The sequence below is a fragment of the Centropristis striata genome, chromosome 7, assembly GCF_030273125.1.
Source record: "Centropristis striata isolate RG_2023a ecotype Rhode Island chromosome 7, C.striata_1.0, whole genome shotgun sequence".
Taxonomy (NCBI): Eukaryota; Metazoa; Chordata; class Actinopteri; order Perciformes; family Serranidae; genus Centropristis; species Centropristis striata.
The window spans coordinates 33,222,804-33,241,873 of NC_081523.1; the positions used below are offsets into that span (position 1 = coordinate 33,222,804).

Here is a 19,070-nt window from a genome sequence, read left to right on the forward strand (position 1 = left end):
AGTACAACTAGGAATGCAAAAGGTTTGAAGCAAATAAAAAATAACCACTTACTGTGTTTTCTTTCTTTTTTTCAATGCAAGAACAGCAGACCAACATTAATTGCAAGAAGTAATTCTGTGCATTTTTACACCGCACTTTTAAGATTTCATGCTCAAATGCATGTAGTTGTACTGAGGGCCACTTCAAGTGAGGGTGCGGGCCAAGGTTATAATAGTTTTGGATTTTTCATTAGTTTTAGTTTTAATTTTGTTGTGATTTTTTGTTTTCAAATTCAGTTAGTTTTAGTTAGTTTTTAGAGTGAGTTTTCTAGTTTTAGTTTAGTTTTTATTTTTTTAAAATGCTTAGTTTTAATTTAGTTTTTATTAGTTTTAGTTTTTTTGTAATGGGCTATGTGTTGGTGCCAGATTCAAAGTGGTCATAATAAATTTTGCCTTTATTTCCTTTGGTTTATCATCTCAGCCCCAATAAGGTTATTAACTGTTTTGAATTTTGGTTGGAGTGTAAACATCCCAGTCTCAGTAAACATATTCACCATGCGTTGCATGTTCAAATAGAAACACTGAATTATGAATGAAAAAAGTTGACAAAAACGAAAACGAAGGACATTTCCACTATAATTTTAGTTAGTTTTAGTTAGTTTTGTAACCACGCAATACAGTTTCAGTTAGTTATCGTTTTTTAAAAAAACTCTAGTTTTTATTTTTATTTCAGTTAACGAAAATGTTTTTTCAATTCTAGTTCTCGTTATTTCGTTAGTTTTCGTTAACCCTATAAAGCCAAGTGTATCATATTAGATACAGTTATTTTTGAGACCTCTACATCATCAAAAACCTGATGTAAACATGTGTTGAAGATAAACAAACTGAGCAACAAATTGCACAAAAATACCAGATGTAGCAAAAATGATATGCAGGTTCCACGAATGGATCAGTCATTGCTGCATTAAAAAACTTCATATCTGCAGATGTATGATGTTGTGTTATATGGAAAAAATATGTATTTTGCATGTTTGAGGAAAAAGGAAAAGTCAAAGTCTTAATAGGTTAAAAATGTTAGGGTTTATATGTTTTTGTTAGTTCGAGAAAAACAAACTTTGTGAGCAACAAAATGCACAAAAAGACCTGATGTATCAAATATGATACAAATTAGAATTCATATATGCAATTTATTTATTTATTAAAATTCGTCAGCAGGTTAATAAGCACTCAGTTTTTACAAAAATTGAATTTTCTGGCAATTATTTCATGGTTCAGGCTTTATAGGATTAACTATAATAACCTTGGTGCGGGCCGTATGCAGTTATGGTATAGCTGTTAGTTGACCGCCCGATAGGGGGCGTGAATGTAACAAGCTGAACGCCAAACTACACCGAAGAAGAAGAAGAAGGTAGCAGGTGCCTGAGGTGCCTGCTTCTTATCTGTTGTTAGTGTCCTCTCAGGTGAAATTACAGGTAAGTTAAGACCTGCCGAGCAAAAACGACATATTTTACCGTCTATTTAACAAAGTCTCCGACAGCCCTGGCTTGTTTAATATGACAGCAGCATGTCGGGAGGAAAGAAGACGTGCTGATGTTGTTGTTGTGCTAACTTGTGACGGTAGCGAAGGTTAATCAATATTTGAAGCTGTCTTCTGCTTTGAAGCCAAACGTGAAGGTTAGCATTAGCTCCAGGGTGACACCTCGGTGACCGGAAGTATCCTTAAACTATTCTGCTCATTTTCAAGCAGCAATGATACAGTAACTCACCTAATGCTAACACAGCTAGCCCCGAAGCCCTCCAAACCAAATCCAGCTCAAATAGTCCTGTATTTAAGGTCGACGTTATAAAAAGTCATACAAAGATGTCATAATTAGATTTCCTTCCGACTATATACACATTTTTAGATTCACCCCTGCCATTCGGCTTATCTGAGATGTTGTGTATTTTGATAAAAGTTCACTTTGAACTGCTGTAAGGTTGTAAATGTGTTGTTTCCGTAAACCAGAGGGAAGCCGTGTCCGCCACTCTTGAAATATTGAGATTTAATTCAGACAGATTCTGTTGTGTCGAATATTTATATTCTAAAATCACCCAATCATCATTTTAATTCAAATTTTTAAAAACGTTTGTACCTTAGCACTAAATCGTTTCCAGATATCTGAGTGTTCACTTCCGTCCTGTCCTGCAGGATGTCAGTACAGCAACACAACCTTTCTTACACACATCTTTCTAAAGTGGTTGCAAATTTGTTTATTCTAAATTTCACTTCACTTTTGTTTATTTTGATTAAAACTTAGAACCACTTCCTTAGAAAAATACAACCAGCATCAAAACAAATAGTTGCAGACCAGTCTCTTATAGTGAGCGAGGCCAGAATACAGACAGAATCATATTAAAGAAACAAAAATGCATACATAATGTGATCAATTATATGATGGGAAGTTGTAAACTGCAGTACAAACACTACAACTCTAAGACAAGTGCAGCGTTGAGTCACCAGGGTCACATGATTGCATCACTACAAATCCTTACCAACCAAGGCTAACACCTCATCCAAACTTTCCAGCTTAAACTAGCTAAAATATACATCATCAATTATAAGTGAATGTAGTTACTGTTGTAGACAGTACAGACAGATGTATTTATTCATAATTAGAGGTTACAAATGTTTTGCACTTTAGCCTCAATCCTCTTTAAGTGTGACAAGGTCACTGAGTCCCAGCTGATGCATGGCTAAGCCTGAGCTGAGAGGAGATAAACCAGTGAGCAAGAAGCCAACTCCAATGTGCTACTACAGTACGACACAAACTCCTGACTGAGTACAGGTCATGCTGACGGGCTGGATAGACAGAGTTTATTAGTAGTTGTAGTTGGGAGAATTTGGTTGTAATTAACGCAGGACCTTGTGTAAACACCATAAGAAAAACCCTGTCACCACCTGCTCGTTTTCACATGCTGTCCTCCTTGTTTGTCTGCCAGGATGGCACAGTGGGGTGCCGTATTCTCAATCATCGCTGCTCTGGGAGGAGCAGCACTGTTGGCCTCCGTTCACAAGATCGATGAGGGACACACTGGAGTTTACTACAGGTGAGACTGCAGCGCACATTGTTGTTTATTTTGTGCCTGAGGCATTAGAGTTAAAACTGAGACTATAAAAAAAGAGCATCTGCTTCAAAGATGTTTGCCATAAACAACCTTACTGTCACTACTATAAATACCTAGGCATTAAGATTGCCAAAAAATCCAGCTGTGTATTCTCTGCCTCTGTACCTTCTTAGGTGCAGAGTATTTAAAGTATTATTACTTGCACAGACATGCAGAAAGACCTAACAAACAACACCTTTGTCTGTCAGTGTTGAAAAAAAATACTGAGCTTTTACTGGAACTGTGTAATCTATTAGTCACAAAGGTGTCTTCTAAGAACAAAGTGATTGTGTTTCAAGTCAAGTTTTTGTGTCTTTTACCCTGATAAAGAAGTTGCCTAAGTATGTGGGCAGCAAAGAAGGAATATCTGTACTTGCCATCAGCAGTAGCATAAAGGAAAAATGAGTCCTAACTGCCTCTAATAACATAAATGGTCCTCTTTGTATCATAAAGGCAACCTCAAATCATCATTTTGGCTATGACCAAAATCTTTATTTTGATCTTACCACATGTATTTAGAACAGTTTTATTCATTACAAGCTAAAATACCCCAGGACAAAGTTTTATTTTAAGATGTGGTGATTATCTATGTGTGTGTGACACAGAGGAGGGGCTCTCCTGACCACCACCAGCGGCCCTGGTTTCCATCTTATGCTTCCATTCATCACCACATACAAGTCTGTTCAGGTGAGTCAAGTAAAGTCATTTTGTTAGTCCAAAACATCCCAAATCATTAATCTGTACACCATACAAAACCTTAATTCTTTAGATCCTCAAATCAGAAAAATGAAAAGGCTATCTGCCCTGTGATTCAGATTGGCTCAAAAATGTAATGTATTCTTCCTTGGCTGATGCTCCACCCTTCCACTGTGTTTCATGAAATCGGGGCCTCATGGCTAGTATTTTTTCTTTAATCCTGCTGACAAACAAACCAAGAAACCAACTTAAATGAAAATGTAACCTCCTTGGAGGAGGTAATGAACTGAATCCTTACCATTAAGTGGGTCCTACATAATATGTGAAGTAGGATTCCCTCTCATACGTTAAACATGCACTGTATGTAGACATATGTATATGATGTAGTTATACATACTCTATATGCACAGTAAAATGTAAAGGGTACTCTTGCTGTTTGACTGATTCAACAGTTTAGGAGGGCTGGATGTTTTGTTTTTAAGGTGGGTGTGTGAGTGTGTTCCAGTAGCTTCTTATTCATCTCAGACCTGCTTTGTGGTTCTTGGTTGACCATCCTGATCATTTTTTTCTTAGCAGCAGGTGATAGCTTGTGATTACATGAAGTTAAAATGCCTTACTACTATGCAAACTGTATTGGCATAACTTTTTACATCAATAGATAGAGAGATAGATAGACAGATAGACAGACAGACTTTATTTATCCCAAGCTGGGAAATTACAGTGTAGCAGCAGCATTACACACAGAGACAATGACAACACAATTCAATAAAAAGAATAACCTAGGCATACTTCAAGCAATAAAATATAAAAATACAATAAAATACAATAAAAATACAATCAAATGTAATGTAAAAATAAAGTGTCTAAAGAAGGAGTATGTATTAAGGAGTAGAATTCCAGTGCAGAATAAATATGAATATGCAGTATAAAATATTATGTATATTTAAGACCCATAATAATATTAATAAAACAACCAAAATTAATTCTGTGTGTGTGTGTGTGTGTGTGTCTGTGTGTGTGACAAAGAAGTATGTGCTCCGATCATTCCATCACAATCAAAGTTGTAGAATTAACTGGAAATTCAAAATTGCGGTGACATACATATCTTTGCAAGTGTATTTAAACCTTTGACCCTAAATGTATATGTATGGGTATATCGCAATCAGGATCATAGCTCATCTCAACTCTAAAAAAAACAACTGTAGTCAGCTAGTGCAGTGAGTCTTTCCCCGCAAAGGACAGCAACTCATCTGATTGCTCAATCCACCTCCTGCCCCCCTCTAGATTTTTGTTCTGACATGGGATTCTGTGGAAAAGGAGCCCAGACTTGTCTCCTGTTCAGTTTGTGCATCCCAGTAAACAGTGAGCAGTTGTTGGCGGGTAGTGGGAAGCAGCTTTGTTTTGCCCTCAATGTGGGCATTCTCAGAGGGCCGTGGTGTCCCCTAAGAATTATCACACCCCGAAACTTTCAGGACAAACCTATGAATCCAGTGCAAAATCCCTGTGATACGAAGAACCTTTGTGAAGGGTGCAGCGTTGTGTTTGTGTAACACGTTATGTCATGGAGTGGTTGATTCAGCTCTTAGTCAAGTTACATTGCATGACACTCACCAGGACTTCCTGTAAGTGCGTTTCTCCTGTATGTGCAACCGAAATCCAGGTTTCTTCAATTTATTTATTTTTATTCATATTGATTGAACTGATTTCATGCTGAATCGTTGTTTTTGTCTTCCAGACGACAATACAGACGGATGAGGTGAAAAATGTACCATGCGGCACAGGGTAGGTCTGCTGTTTGGATTAGCTTAAGTAGCATCAGATGTGGTCTGAAGACTTATGACACTAAGCATTCATCTTGTACCCTACACACTCCCACACAATACACTGGGTGGAGTATTACACCAACACTGTTGCCGCCAGATCTTCATCAGTACACATCTGGAGTGCTGGCCTCACCAACACTGAAAACACAAACTCTTCATCCTGTACTGGTGTTTTAGATAGAAAGTGCCTGTCAGATGTGTAATGTTATTCATTTGCTCTCTTTCAGTGGAGGAGTGATGATTTACTTTGACCGTATAGAAGTGGTGAACTACCTTGTTCCAGCAGCAGGTAAAGCCATCCAAAAAGCAGCCAACAGTGTGTTTTATCCTAAACTACTTCTTGATTTCTTTTCACATCTGAAAACACCTCAGTACTGACGGACATACTCCATGTTTTTCTGTTGCTCCTTGCTCCAGCAGAGCCACATACTGTATCCGTGTTATGTGTTTCTTTCCCTCTCCGCAGTGTACGACATAGTGAGGAACTTCACCGCAGACTACGACAAAGCTTTGATATTCAACAAGGTTCACCATGAGCTCAACCAGTTCTGCAGCGTTCACTCACTGCAGGAGGTCTACATTGACTTGTTTGGTAAGTGCTGCAGACTGGGTGCAAACTAACTTCTAATTTACAGTAGTGTTCAAAATAATAGCAGTCCAATGTGACTAACCAGATTAATCCATGTTTTTAGTATATTTTTTATTGCTACATGGCAAACAAGGTACCAGTAGATGCAGTAGATTCTCAGAAAACCAACAAGACCCAGCATTCGTGATATGCACGCTCTTAGTTTTTTTTTTCTAGGATTTAGCAATCCTGTAAATCACAAAACTAATATTTAGTTGTATGACCACAGTTTTTTATAACTGCTTCACATCTGTGTGGCATGGAGTCAACCAACTTGTGGCACCTTTCAGCTGTTATTCCACTCCAAGATTCTTTAACAACATTCAACAATTCATTTACATTTCTTGGTTTGTCTTCAGAAACAACATTTTTGATGTCACCCCACAAGTTCTCAATTGGATTAAGGTCCGGGGATCAATGTTGTTGGTTTGGAACCAAGATTTTGCTGGTTTACTAGTGTGTTTGGGGTCATTGTCTTGTTGAAACACCCATTTCAAGGGCATGTCCTCTTCAGCATAAGGCAACATGACCTCTTCAAGTATTTTGACATATGCAAACTGATCCATGATCCCTGGTATGTGATAAATAGGCCCAACACCATAGTAGGAGAAACAAGCCCATATCATGATGCTTGCACCACCATGCTTCACTGTCTTCACTGTGTACTGTGGCTTCAATTCAGAGTTTGGCGCTCGTCTCACAAACTGTCTACGGCCCTTGGACCCAAAAAGAACAATTTTACTCTCATCAGTCCACAAAAAGTTCCTCCATTTCTCTTTAGGCCAGTTGATGTGTTCTTTGGCAAATTGCAAAAAAAATTGCATTTTTTCACAAAATTGATGACCTCACTGTTTGAATGCCACGCTGCTATTTTTTTAACACACCCCTTTCAACTAATTGCCCAATTACACAGCCTTAAGAGCTGCATATCACCAATGCTGGGTCTTGTTGGTTTTCTGAGAATCTACTGCACCTACTGGTACCTTGTTTGCCATGTAGCAAGAAAAAATGTACTAAAAACCTGGATTAATCTGGTTAGTCACATTGGACTGCTATTATTTTGAACACTACTGTAACACCTCTTCTTAGCTTTTCAACATAAACAGGATGTAGGCAGCCAACAGCTGAGGGTTCAAAACTCCTAAAATGTAATGGCTTGTTATTAGACTATACAGCTGTGCATATGGACTTAGTGTGATGTGCACTTTCTTTCAGTATGCCCAAGTAAGCCCACACTTGTGAGTGCTGTAACCAGTCTGTCTAACCGCGGTTCACAGATGGTAAACACAACCATGGCGTAATAATGAGACTGTCACGCATCAGTGGTAAAAAGTTTGTTTACATAAAGCAAAGCAAAGGTCCTTCCAGTTTAAAGTGTTCTGAGAGTAAATGGAGTGTACTTATATCGCGCTTTTATCCAAAGTGATTTACACTACACACTACGCTCATTCACCCGTTCACACACATTCATACTGGTCATACTGGTGGCTGAGGCTACACACACCGATGAACGCGACATCAGGAGCCATTTGGGCTTCAGTATCTTGCTCAAGGATACTTAGACATGTAGGCTGCCACGGTCAGGGATCGAACCACCGGCCGTCAGATCAGTAGGCGATCACTCTACCAACTGAGTCACAGCTGATAGTGTTTCTGTATTTCGGTCAGGAGCTTTTATTAATTGAAGATGTTCTTTTTGTCATCCTGAAATAAAGCAGTGCAGAATATACTCAGGATTAACTTCCATACATTTAGATCAAAAGCAGACAACTTCCTTAAGAAGTTAATATTAATATTGATTCCAGTACTGACTGTATTTTAAAGGAGTTTTTGCCTGATACCAGTGAGTTGACTGATGTTGATATTATTCACTGTAACTTGACTGTAGAGTCATTTAATTAACAGTATTGATGTACTGTACTGTGGTAGCTAGATATTTATATATTTATTTATAACGTATACATTTTTAGGTGGGTTTTAATGCTTTGAGAACTTGAGTTAGATCTGACATGATCCATTTGTAGAGGGATTCAATTTAAAGGGACAGTTCACCCCCAAATCAAAAATACACACAACACCTTTGTAGTGCTATTTGTCAATCTAGTCGAATCAGTCGTATGTGATGAGATGTGTGCCTTCTGTCAAATATATTGGGACTATAAGGAATTTCAATTATGGTGCAAAAATATATTGGGGGAAAAAAATCTGTGAATTATGTGGATTATCTTCAATAACTGGATCATGATTTCTGAAACGAGACATTGCAGTTGAGTTTTTCAAGGGTGTTTTTGGTCACTTTGAGCACCCCACAGCAAAATCTCTTTAATTCTATACGTCTACAGACCAAATCGATGAAAACCTGAAGTTGACACTACAGGAGGATCTAACAGCCATGGCACCGGGACTTATCATACAGGTACAGTAAAACCACCAGAAAGTCCAGCAGCTGAGATCAAAACTAAGCCTCAGACTGTTATTTACATTTAATGCAACACATAAGCTCAGGGGTTTGCTTTCAGAGGTGGAAACTGCATCTCATCTAATATCTGACATGATGTTTGTAATAAAACTAAAACAACAAAAAATCCAATCCAAATACAATTTTCCTTGTGCATCCCTACTAAGAAGGGATGGTTTCTATCTTTGTCACCTTGTTTTCTTTCTTTAGAAGTGTAATTAATTAGAAAACACTAAAAAGCATCTAAACTCAGATTGGACTGCAGCATAGAACCAGGGTATTGAAGTTGTAAACAGTAATGTCAACCTAATGAAACGCTAAATAGAGAGTCCAGACAAATCCTTTTACAGTTTGCAGCTTTATATTGACTCTCTCAGCCTCTATAAAGCCCCTCTCCTGGGAAGTACAGAACAAGACACTGTTTGTCTGAAGAGTTTGATAAAGAACAACATTAAGAGTGACTTTAAAAGGGTTTCAACCCCTCCTCCACACCCTCAGAGATACACATATTTCACTCTGGGGTGTTGAACACTCCACTGGGCTTTAATACTCTGACTTTATGTTTCCTGTAAATCTCTAGAAGCAGTTAAAATAACAATTGCAGTTTCTGGGAAACCAGTAATCATACAGTTTGGAGGTCCGTCAAACAGGACTGGCTTTTTTCCGATTAAAACATTTTTTTAAAGGCCTGTTGCTTTAAATACTCCCACTTTCTTTATCTGCCTGTTTCGGAGTTGACTGTTTCTTTCGCTGTCTTTTTTTGTCTGTCTCGCTGGTCCACAGGCGGTCCGTGTCACAAAACCCAATATCCCAGAGAGCATTCGCAGGAACTACGAGCTCATGTAAGTTGTCTTTTTTTTTCCCCGTACCCAACAAGGAATGTTCCCTGACCCCTAAAGCCTGTGTTGTGTAATTATTTTCCCTCCCAAGTGGACGGACCTGATGTTAATCCAACTCGCTCTGCCAAGTCCTGCAAAACTGTTTCATGTCAGTATGTGATCATGTTACTTTGGCCTCAAGCATGTCCTTAGTCACAGCAACTGTGTGAGAAAAAGAGGAAATTGAGGATTTGCAATAAGTTGTTGGGTTCATTCCACGTAGGGTGAGTCAGTGAAAGTGAAAGAATTCAAGTCAGACAGACACAATGTGAGATTGTTCAGGTTAGAGCCAGGTACTGTGTGTGAATTGTGAACCCTTAACCCTGACTCATGCAACATGTATGTACCAGTTGGTCTAATTTGTCATCTACACTGTGTTTATTTTATAGTTCAGTTAAGGTCTAACTCTGCATTGCTTTGTATAGTGGATGAGGACCTCGCTTCCCAGGAATGTCTTCTAACTCTTCATTTCAAGGCAGCAACAAAACTTCCACAGACCTTATTTTTCAAGCTGACAGCCTCTTTGGGTCTTAGATATACACTTGATGGCTACATGTATGATATAATGCTAAAAGGCTGCGGGTCAAGTTGTATGTCCTGAGCAAAACCTAACTACTCACAGCAGCTTTGCGTGTGTCAATTCTCCAAATGCAGGATATTATTCAGACCGTGAGCTACTGTCTAGTTATTTCTTTGGGTTTCTTTGTAAAAACAAAAAGAGATGAGACATTTTCTTGGTTTTATTACATCATCTACAAGAACAACAAAGAACACTCAGGCTGCCAAACCTTATCCATCCAGTATCTTTAACCACTTATCTGAACCAGACTATCACAGGGCTGACACATAGAGACAAACAACCATTCACACTCTCTGTCACTCCCATGGGCAATTTGGAGTCACCAGTTAAACTTCAGCTGCATGTGTTTGGACTGTGGGAGGAAGCCGGAGGTCTGGAGAGAACCCTAGCTGACTCAGGGAGAACATGCAAACCATGTGGCTGAGAGACAAAAATGCTAACCACAACATCACCATGTAGCCTACTTTATAAATGAACTTCACTTAAATTAATTGAGTAAGTCAATAATAATACATTGGTGACAATTTTATTTTGCCCATTTGAAAACTTACAAATTGAACACAAATGGTCAACAAAAGACAAATCAAATGATAACATGTGCCACATTGTCCCTGAGCAAGAAAGTACATTTGCATTCTTTGCTCTCTCTGCTGAACAGATGACATAACCAATATTACAGGTGGTCTTGCTTAAAAGCGTTGGGCTTTTGAGACTGTAGTTTAGCGATGATGAGTTTAGCAGCATCACTGCCACTGCAGCTGATTGTGGAATGTAAACCGTAACAAAGTCAGTAAACTTGTATATTTGTGCATACTATTTTCAGTGGTATGTTTTCACCTTTACTGTAATTAGAGGAAAGGGATTAGGCATGAGGACTAGCCAATGTGTTTGTTAGACAGTTGTCAGATGATGAGTTTGTCCCCAAATCCAACAAAAAGCAGGACACAGCTACTAACAGAGCAGAAACCCAAACTTTGAATACTACCCAGTCTATATGCACATTTTTAATTGGGCTTCTTTTAAATGTGACCTCTAACAGGGGCTTGGCAATACATCAATATTGTGATAGGAGTAAAGAGATGCAACTTTCTAACCTTAACATTTTATTTCCCTTTACTCACTTATTCATTATATCAACACCACTGATGGTTCCATGTCCATATTCACATAGCTTTTTTTAAAATCAAAAATCTGTGTAAATATAATTGTGAAGGCACCAATAATTAACCCTATTGTATTCTCACAATATTGATGTCAAGGTATTTGGTCAAAAATATTGTGATTTTAGATTTTCTTTACATTTCCCAGCCCTACCTGTAACCCCTCAAACTACCATAGTTAATGATGTGCTGTTTAATAGCCTTGGAAGTACTTTGATTACTACTTTATATAGTAAACTACTTATTTGGCCATGATAACAATTGTAACACACTACTATATTACATTCTCAATTTCTCATAGATTGCACTTCTTTGCTCACTATTCCAACTTTTTAAATGTTTAGTAGAGTTAGAAAATAGGAAATAAATTATTCAAAGTGTTAACATGTACCTATCAAAATAATCTTCCCACAACATCCTCATAGCACATCATAAGATTGGAAAACACGCGATCAAACTGCCTCTTTCACAATTCACTTTACTGGAACTCGCCTCAGTTTCAAATGTCAACCCAAATCGCAGGGAATATACTTATTTATATCTAATTATATTGTGATGAATCCGACAGGCTGGCAGAGAATATATAAATAACCCGCAGCAGCCCTAAGTTGTGCTGCAATCAGCTGTTTTCCAAACACATTGCATAATTTGGCATTTACATGTTTCTGTCTTCCTTTCCCAGAATTTAGCTCTGTTCGCCTCAGGCTATAGTTTTTAATAGCTATTGTAAATTTACCATTTTTCAATGTCAGTTTAAATGGCTAAAATCAGGTCATTTTTATCGACTAAGAACTTATATAATACTATACTCACACATCTAATTATATATATATATATATATATATATATATATATATATATATATATATATATATATATATATATATATGTGTGTGAAACCCATAACCAGGTCCAACTGAAGAGATAATCACTCTTAAATCACTGTCGTCTGTTTTTAGAGTGGATTTTAAAATTTAAATGATGACTTTCAAAGCTCATTGGGGATTAGGTCTAGATTACATAGCTGACCTCCTGACACCCTACGAGCCTGACTGCAACCTGAGATCCTCCAGGAGGTCATTGCTGACCATTCCTCAGTCAAACCTTCAAACTAAAGGTGACAGGCTTTTTCTGTTCGGCCCCTCAGCTGTGGAATGATCTGCTGGAGGAGATCGGGGAAGCCAACACTTTGTCTTTAAATCACTTTGAAAACTCACTATTTTATTTTATTTTATTTCTATATCTTCTGTTGTGTTTTATCATATTTGAATTGTCTGCTCATGTTTTTTAATCCCCTTGCAAACACTTTGTAACTTGTTTTGAAAAGCGCTTTACATATATATTGGAATTGTTGGGGCAGTGCCCACTTTTGAAGGAAAATCTCTTTTTGCAAGAAAGGTCATATTTTTGTAGATTTTGAGACCATCCCTGGGGATTATGGTACAAATTAATAGAAACAAAACAATCTGGAACTTTTGAGACCGATTGACAGATAAAATCACAGATTACTGATATGGTGGCCAATAGACCTTTTTCTATGTGGACTGTGCACCAGTTTGCTTTATAATGATATTACATATTACACATGCAATGTATTCATTGTCAACTGGGATTTCTGTAGTTGTTAACACAAATGCAATTGAAATATGCAATGGACAATTAGACTTTGATGAGAATACTTTTGGTTTCTCTTTTAGTCAAGTTTTTCGGGACATGTTGAAACTCACTTTTGGTTTTGCAGCCTAACAACAAACACAGTTTAAACCAGCAGAAATAATGGTTTCATTTAGAAGGATCACTTGAGAGATGAACAGTTGTTTATTTAGTAGCAGGATGTCTTCCAATGAGGCAAAGGCATGAAGATGTAAAGCCAAGATTTAGTGTGATGGCAGAGCATTTTTGTATTTGTGTCTGTGATGTCACAGGGTTTGGATTGGGTGGTTGGTTTGGGAATGTCGTGGCAATTTTGGCAACTGCACTAAATTAATGGGTGAGCTGGCCAAACACAAAGCACTCAATACTCTGTTCAGCAAGTTTTATTAGCACATTCGTGTTCCATACACCGCACAATTCCGAATGGCTCTTTCACAGTACAACAAAGTCCTGTACACCGCTCGACTTATATCTGTTGTATCCCAACATTGATTCTTCAGCAAGACTCAATGCGGCCCTATCTTCCTGCCCTATACATCACATCAGGACAGAGCCCCTTGGTCTACATGTTCCCCTCTCTCATGGTGTTATCAGAGTTAAGTTCCCACAATGCCTTGTGTCTTGAATATCAAGTAGGTGGCCAGCTACTTCATGTCCCACCATGCAGGAAATACCACATTTCCTTCACAGGAGTTTGGAAGTCTTGAAGTATTTGGCTCAGGACCAATGTCAACTCAAAATGTTATATAAAATGATGAATTCCTACTACTACTACCAAACTAAACACAGCTTTAGTCAAGAACACCATGAAAGCAGTGATTTCCATAGGTGTTCCAGGAATTTTAATTAAAGAGCATCACAATCAAACTAAAATACTTAAGCCTCTAAGGATGCATGGAAAATTTAAATACAACTGTTAAAAGCTCTGTCCACCTACACTGGTGTTTTGGGTTGGGATGAGTTATTCTGGAAATTATATCACCACACTATATATATAAAATAGGATCAGTGTTAGATTTCTAGCCAAAATAGTAGGATGGCGAGGGAGATGTCAGCCGTCTCTGTACATGCTCATAAAGTCCTGATGAGAGGTCTAATTTAAATGCCAAATTATGGAATGTGTTTAATGGTAAAATGTGTGTTTGTGTTTGCAGGGAGAGCGAGAAGACGAAGCTGCTGATCTCTCAACAGACACAGAAGGTTGTGGAGAAGGAGGCAGAAACAGAAAGGATCAAAGCTGTGATAGGTCAGAGAGAAAAAGAAAAACAATCAGTGAGAAGTGCTTTATACGTGCTACAGGTACAAAATGGAAATATGCTTTTTGTTTTATAGAGGCTGAGAAAGTGGCACAAGTAGCATCAATCAAGTTTGAACAGAAAGTCATGGAGAAGGAAACCGAGAAAAGGATCTCTGAAATCGAAGGTTTGTACAAAGTACTCAGAGCCTTTGCTGAAGTAAAAATCCTACATACGGAAAGGTGTGGAAGGATTAAGCGAAGTAAAGTAAAAGAAAATGCCCCCTTTAATATTATTATACATCAGATTATTAGTTTATTAATACTGATAGCAAATTGTGAGAGAGTTGGGGGTGTTAATAATAATGTAAACACTTTAAAATGTAATTACTTTAAAGTGAGTTAGTGCACCATCCAGACACTGCTGTTTTCTAAAGGGACACACACCAACGAGGCTGGGAACCAGACTAACTGACTTTATCTTAACAAAGCCTTGGGTTATATGAGATTTATTTTGAAATCCTAATCTGAACAGTAACTATTGTCAGATAAATCTCTCCACTCAACCAAAAGCGTCAGTCTTTGAGTTTACATGTAATAACATGAATAACGGCTGCATGCTATTGAGGTTCATTTTAAAGCCCAGAAGTTGTCCATGTAGAATTACTTATAATAGTACTGGTTGTGAAACAGTCATCATAACTATTTACCACGTGTGCTTTACCTGCTAGGGCAAGTCAAATGTGTGAAAGAATTCCTGTAACAAAGTTTTGATAGGATTCAATCTGGGATGAGCAGGTTCAAGTGTTTGTGATGTAATTACAGAGAATCAGCTACTGACAGTTTGGGTAGCTAGCTAAGGCTGCTAGGTCACTTTAACTTAAAATAGTGGGGTCACCAGGCTTGCAATACATTGGGGGAAACCCTGAGTTGTTATGCCTCCATCCTGACAACAGCTGTAGCTGGAGGTATAATGTAACTGGGCTGTCTGTCTCAATTTTTATGATTGCAATAATAATAGGAATGCCTAGAGAGAGGTACAGTTACAAACATGCCAGGGCATTAACAGTTGTGAGAAAAAAGATTTTTTTAAAGTTCAATAAATACCTTATCTTTTAAAGCTTACAGTGGTCATATGTTTTATCAGTTATTTTGATGATCAGATGTGAATAGAAAATGTAGGCAACATAATAAAATTAATGAAATACATCTGCAATCAGATGTAAAAAATTCAAAAAAAAAAGCAGAATGGTAATTCTCAAAGCATAGTCACTATATAACAGCATCAAGGTTTTAAGAAGAAAAGCTGATCTCTTAAGTGTTTTTCAGCAGCTGTGCTGTGTACAGTCATGTATGCTTATTTCCCAGTGTGTTTGTTTTGAGTATTGGCTTTCTGTTTGAGTCTGGGAACCAGTTGTTTAGATGGAATCACAGTATTTACACCAGCTTCATACTTTCTGAACTCAAGCAGATTGGACTTCTTTTGTTAAACCAATATGTCGCTGTTTGTTTTTTGATTCATAGATGGTGCTTTCTTGGCACGGGAGAAAGCCAGGGCAGATGCAGAGTTCTATACTTCACAGAGAAATGCAGAGGCCAATAAGGTACGAAAAATGGGACAAACCTCAGCCAGACAAAAAGGGACTGGAAAGTCCAGAATGCTCTTTTGTAATTTGATTCTGTCGCCCCTCTTGCAGATTAAGTTAACACCAGAGTACCTGCAGCTAATGAAGTACAGGGCCATCGCAACCAACAGCAAAATCTACTTTGGGAATGAGATACCCCACATGTTTGTGGACTCTGGCTCTGCAGGGAGCTCCATCAAGGCCTCTGCAGCCATGGACATTGCTGCTGACCAGATCCTGGACCTGGATTAGCAAGGGTGGTAGTGGGACCAACAGGACCACCCAGGGGTGGAGGACTGTCTGCTGAAGAGGAGGTGCCCGGCCTACAGGCCAGCAGGCAGCTTCTCCCTCTGAACTGCAGAAGCTCTGCTGACCAGGGCCCGTATTTCTCAACACCTCAGAATATCTGCTGATAATCACACTGAAAGTTTGTCTTCTCCTACAGGATCTCAGAGCAGAGGGCTGAGGTTATTTAAGAGGCTCCCTGTGCTTTTACTCTGTTCTGATATAAAATTAAACTGTCTAGACTCAGTAAATTAGGTGGAAGAAAAACAAGATTAAAAAGCATCAACCGTGTATAATTAGCTCCTTCCCTAAAAACTGACATCTAAAAGAGCCGCTGCTCAGAAGTTATTGCCTGTGCATGAAGCACATTTAGCCACAACATCAAGGATCCATTCCTACTTATGTATTTCTACAATCTTATCATTTTTTGTGCATGTGTCCTCACTGGACATTTAAAGCAGTAGTATTTGTTCAGTTGCGGGGACAATGTCTATAATTAATCTTAAATCAGCTTTTACATGCAATAAATTCAATAGCAGTTATTGTCCTTGCATGATTCGATAACCCCAGTCCCCTAGTATCTGTTGCTAAGCTTTTAGTTCTCCCATGAGACAAATGTAGTTGTAATTTAGTCATTTTCTGGACCATGGTATAATTTCAAAACAGATGTAGAAGAGGGATTCTCATTTTTAGCTGGTGATTTTTGTCGACTGAAATGACAGCTGTAGCTTGCAGATTGTATTTGCCTTAACTAGCTAGCTAATTAGGCTAACGTTAGCTTCGTGAGCTGGTTGAAAATGCCGTCTCGACCTTCAGCCGACTCATTTTAAAACAAGAATCTTGAAGAAGGGGTCATAAATATGCTTCATATTGTGGTTAAAGTCTGAGGCCAATGCTGCATGTCACGCACAAAACACTAGCAATTGCAGTTAAATGCAAAGTAAAAATCTATTCCTTGTAGTTTAAGCTTAAAAATATGATTCAAAAGTTTCACCAAACCTTTTAAATGTAGAATATCACTTTATCTACAGCCAAGTACACACCACTCATGGACAATCGCTGTCAAATGGTAGTTCCTGAACAGTCAGTTGCATCAACTTTTGTGAATGAAGCAGCTGCATCCAGAGAAAAAAATACCTTCTAATCATTAACTTGACATGTTCGACACTCTGTCCAGGGCAGGAAATCTCTAATAAATCCTTGAGGACTTGGGATGACTTGACAAGATTAAGAATGTTATTAAAACGTTGAAATGTTATTAAATGTTGATACTCCTCAGCTGTGAGGATGGTAGGCAGTGCTTTCTTATTCTGAACTGCTTGAAAAATATGGGCCCTGACCAGATTTGTCCCTGTAGACCAAACACAGGATGAATGTACTGTGTGTAAGCTGCTGCCTGTCAGATAGAATATCATCACTCCATTCAATTGTTTTTTGTTTTTCTAAAAAAAAAAAAAAAAAGAGAGAGAGAGAGATAAAAAGAACACTGGGGACCTGTTGAATATTAATTGAATTGGTGCAACTGTTTAAAGTTGTGCTACATGTTGCTGTAAATGTATGTAGCACTTTGTTTTTCACACTGTTCCTTCAGTGGGGAGACTAAACTTTTTTGACTGTTGGTGTCTATTTTGCATTAGGAGTTTAATTTAAATCTGCAGATCATTGGGTTATGACAAACATCTTTTCTACTCCATTTTTCATACGGTAGTGTCACAGCAGCATTTCTCAATAGGCAATTTCCAGCTGCTTTTGATGATTTAATGCTGAATCATGAATGGTTACAGGATATGTACAGTAATGAACAGCCTTTGACCATTAGCCTACTCTGGAGGAGAAGAGGTTGTATGCACTGCAGTATACAGATTGAAGGACTCATTGTAGGAATGTTACCAACCTGTTGTGTTAAAGTGGTTTTTCGGGATCAGATATTCATTTTTGACACCTCAAAACCTTTTTTAGATAAATCTATACTTGATCAGGACCAAAAACCCATCCCATTGAATGTGTGACCTCTTTATTTTCTGTGTTAGATGACTGAAGAAGTTCTTTGTCTAAATTGTGACATAATGTTGCATTTGATTCCCAACATGTGAAGTTTTGGTGGGATTATTGCAACAGTTTGATGTGGTGTTGCACAACAGAATATGTGGGTATGTTTGAGTTAGTGACCAAATGATGCTTTCTTCAAAGAACCACACTACATCGAAAATTGACTCATTCGTTATTTAGTTTCAGGTTTTGGGGTCAGGGGCATGTTTTTGATTCAGGGGAAACTTGTGTCATCAGCCTGCCAGAAAATCTTTCTGTAATCTGAAGCCAAGTGGCTTGTGTCGTTAATTCCCTGTAACCCATTACAATTTTATTGATCATTTGTTGTAGAAACTGCTCTCTGTTGTTTAAAGTCAGTCCAGTTCGTCCCTTCAGTGACTTACATTGGTCCTTTTAATACATATTTCTCTGATTGATTGAGACTTACAATGACTTGAAAGGCAAATAGTCTTGCACTGATTAAATTGTGAATGCATAATCAAGATATTGTCATTTGACAGTACTGTGGGTTATCCTTTGAGAAATCAATAGCATTATTAAAAGTTTTTATTTACATTGCAAGTCCAGTGTATTGGATGTCTGTCACAAACACACACACTTGGCATCTAAACCACTATTGTAATTGCAAAGAACTATTTAAAAGGTTGAAAAAAGAACATTGGCTGGCTGTGGCTCAATTGGTAGAGTGGTCACCCACTGGTTGGAAGGTCGGTGGTTCGATCCCTGACCATGGCAGCCTACATGGTGAAGTATCCTTGGGCAAGATACTGAACCCCAAATTGATCCCAATGCTGCGTTCTTCAATGTGTGAATGAATTCCCAATGGTGGCAGGTGGCACCGTTGTAGGGTAGCCTCTGCCACCAGTATGAATGTGTGC

General features: G+C 38.1%; 1 protein-coding gene across 1 annotated transcript; it reads left to right on the top strand.

The window, feature by feature from the left end:
• The first annotated feature begins 1,319 nt into the window (after positions 1-1,319).
• On the top strand, positions 1,320-18,753 carry erlin2 (ER lipid raft associated 2). Its single transcript, XM_059337289.1, has 12 exons — positions 1,320-1,451; positions 2,959-3,066; positions 3,729-3,810; positions 5,555-5,601; positions 5,870-5,931; positions 6,109-6,234; positions 8,613-8,686; positions 9,512-9,570; positions 14,154-14,245; positions 14,332-14,421; positions 15,758-15,837; positions 15,931-18,753. The coding sequence occupies exons 2-12, from the start codon at positions 2,960-2,962 to the stop codon at positions 16,108-16,110; spliced, it is 999 nt and encodes a 332-aa protein (XP_059193272.1). The 5' UTR covers positions 1,320-1,451; position 2,959; the 3' UTR covers positions 16,111-18,753.
• Positions 18,754-19,070: the final 317 nt, after the last annotated feature.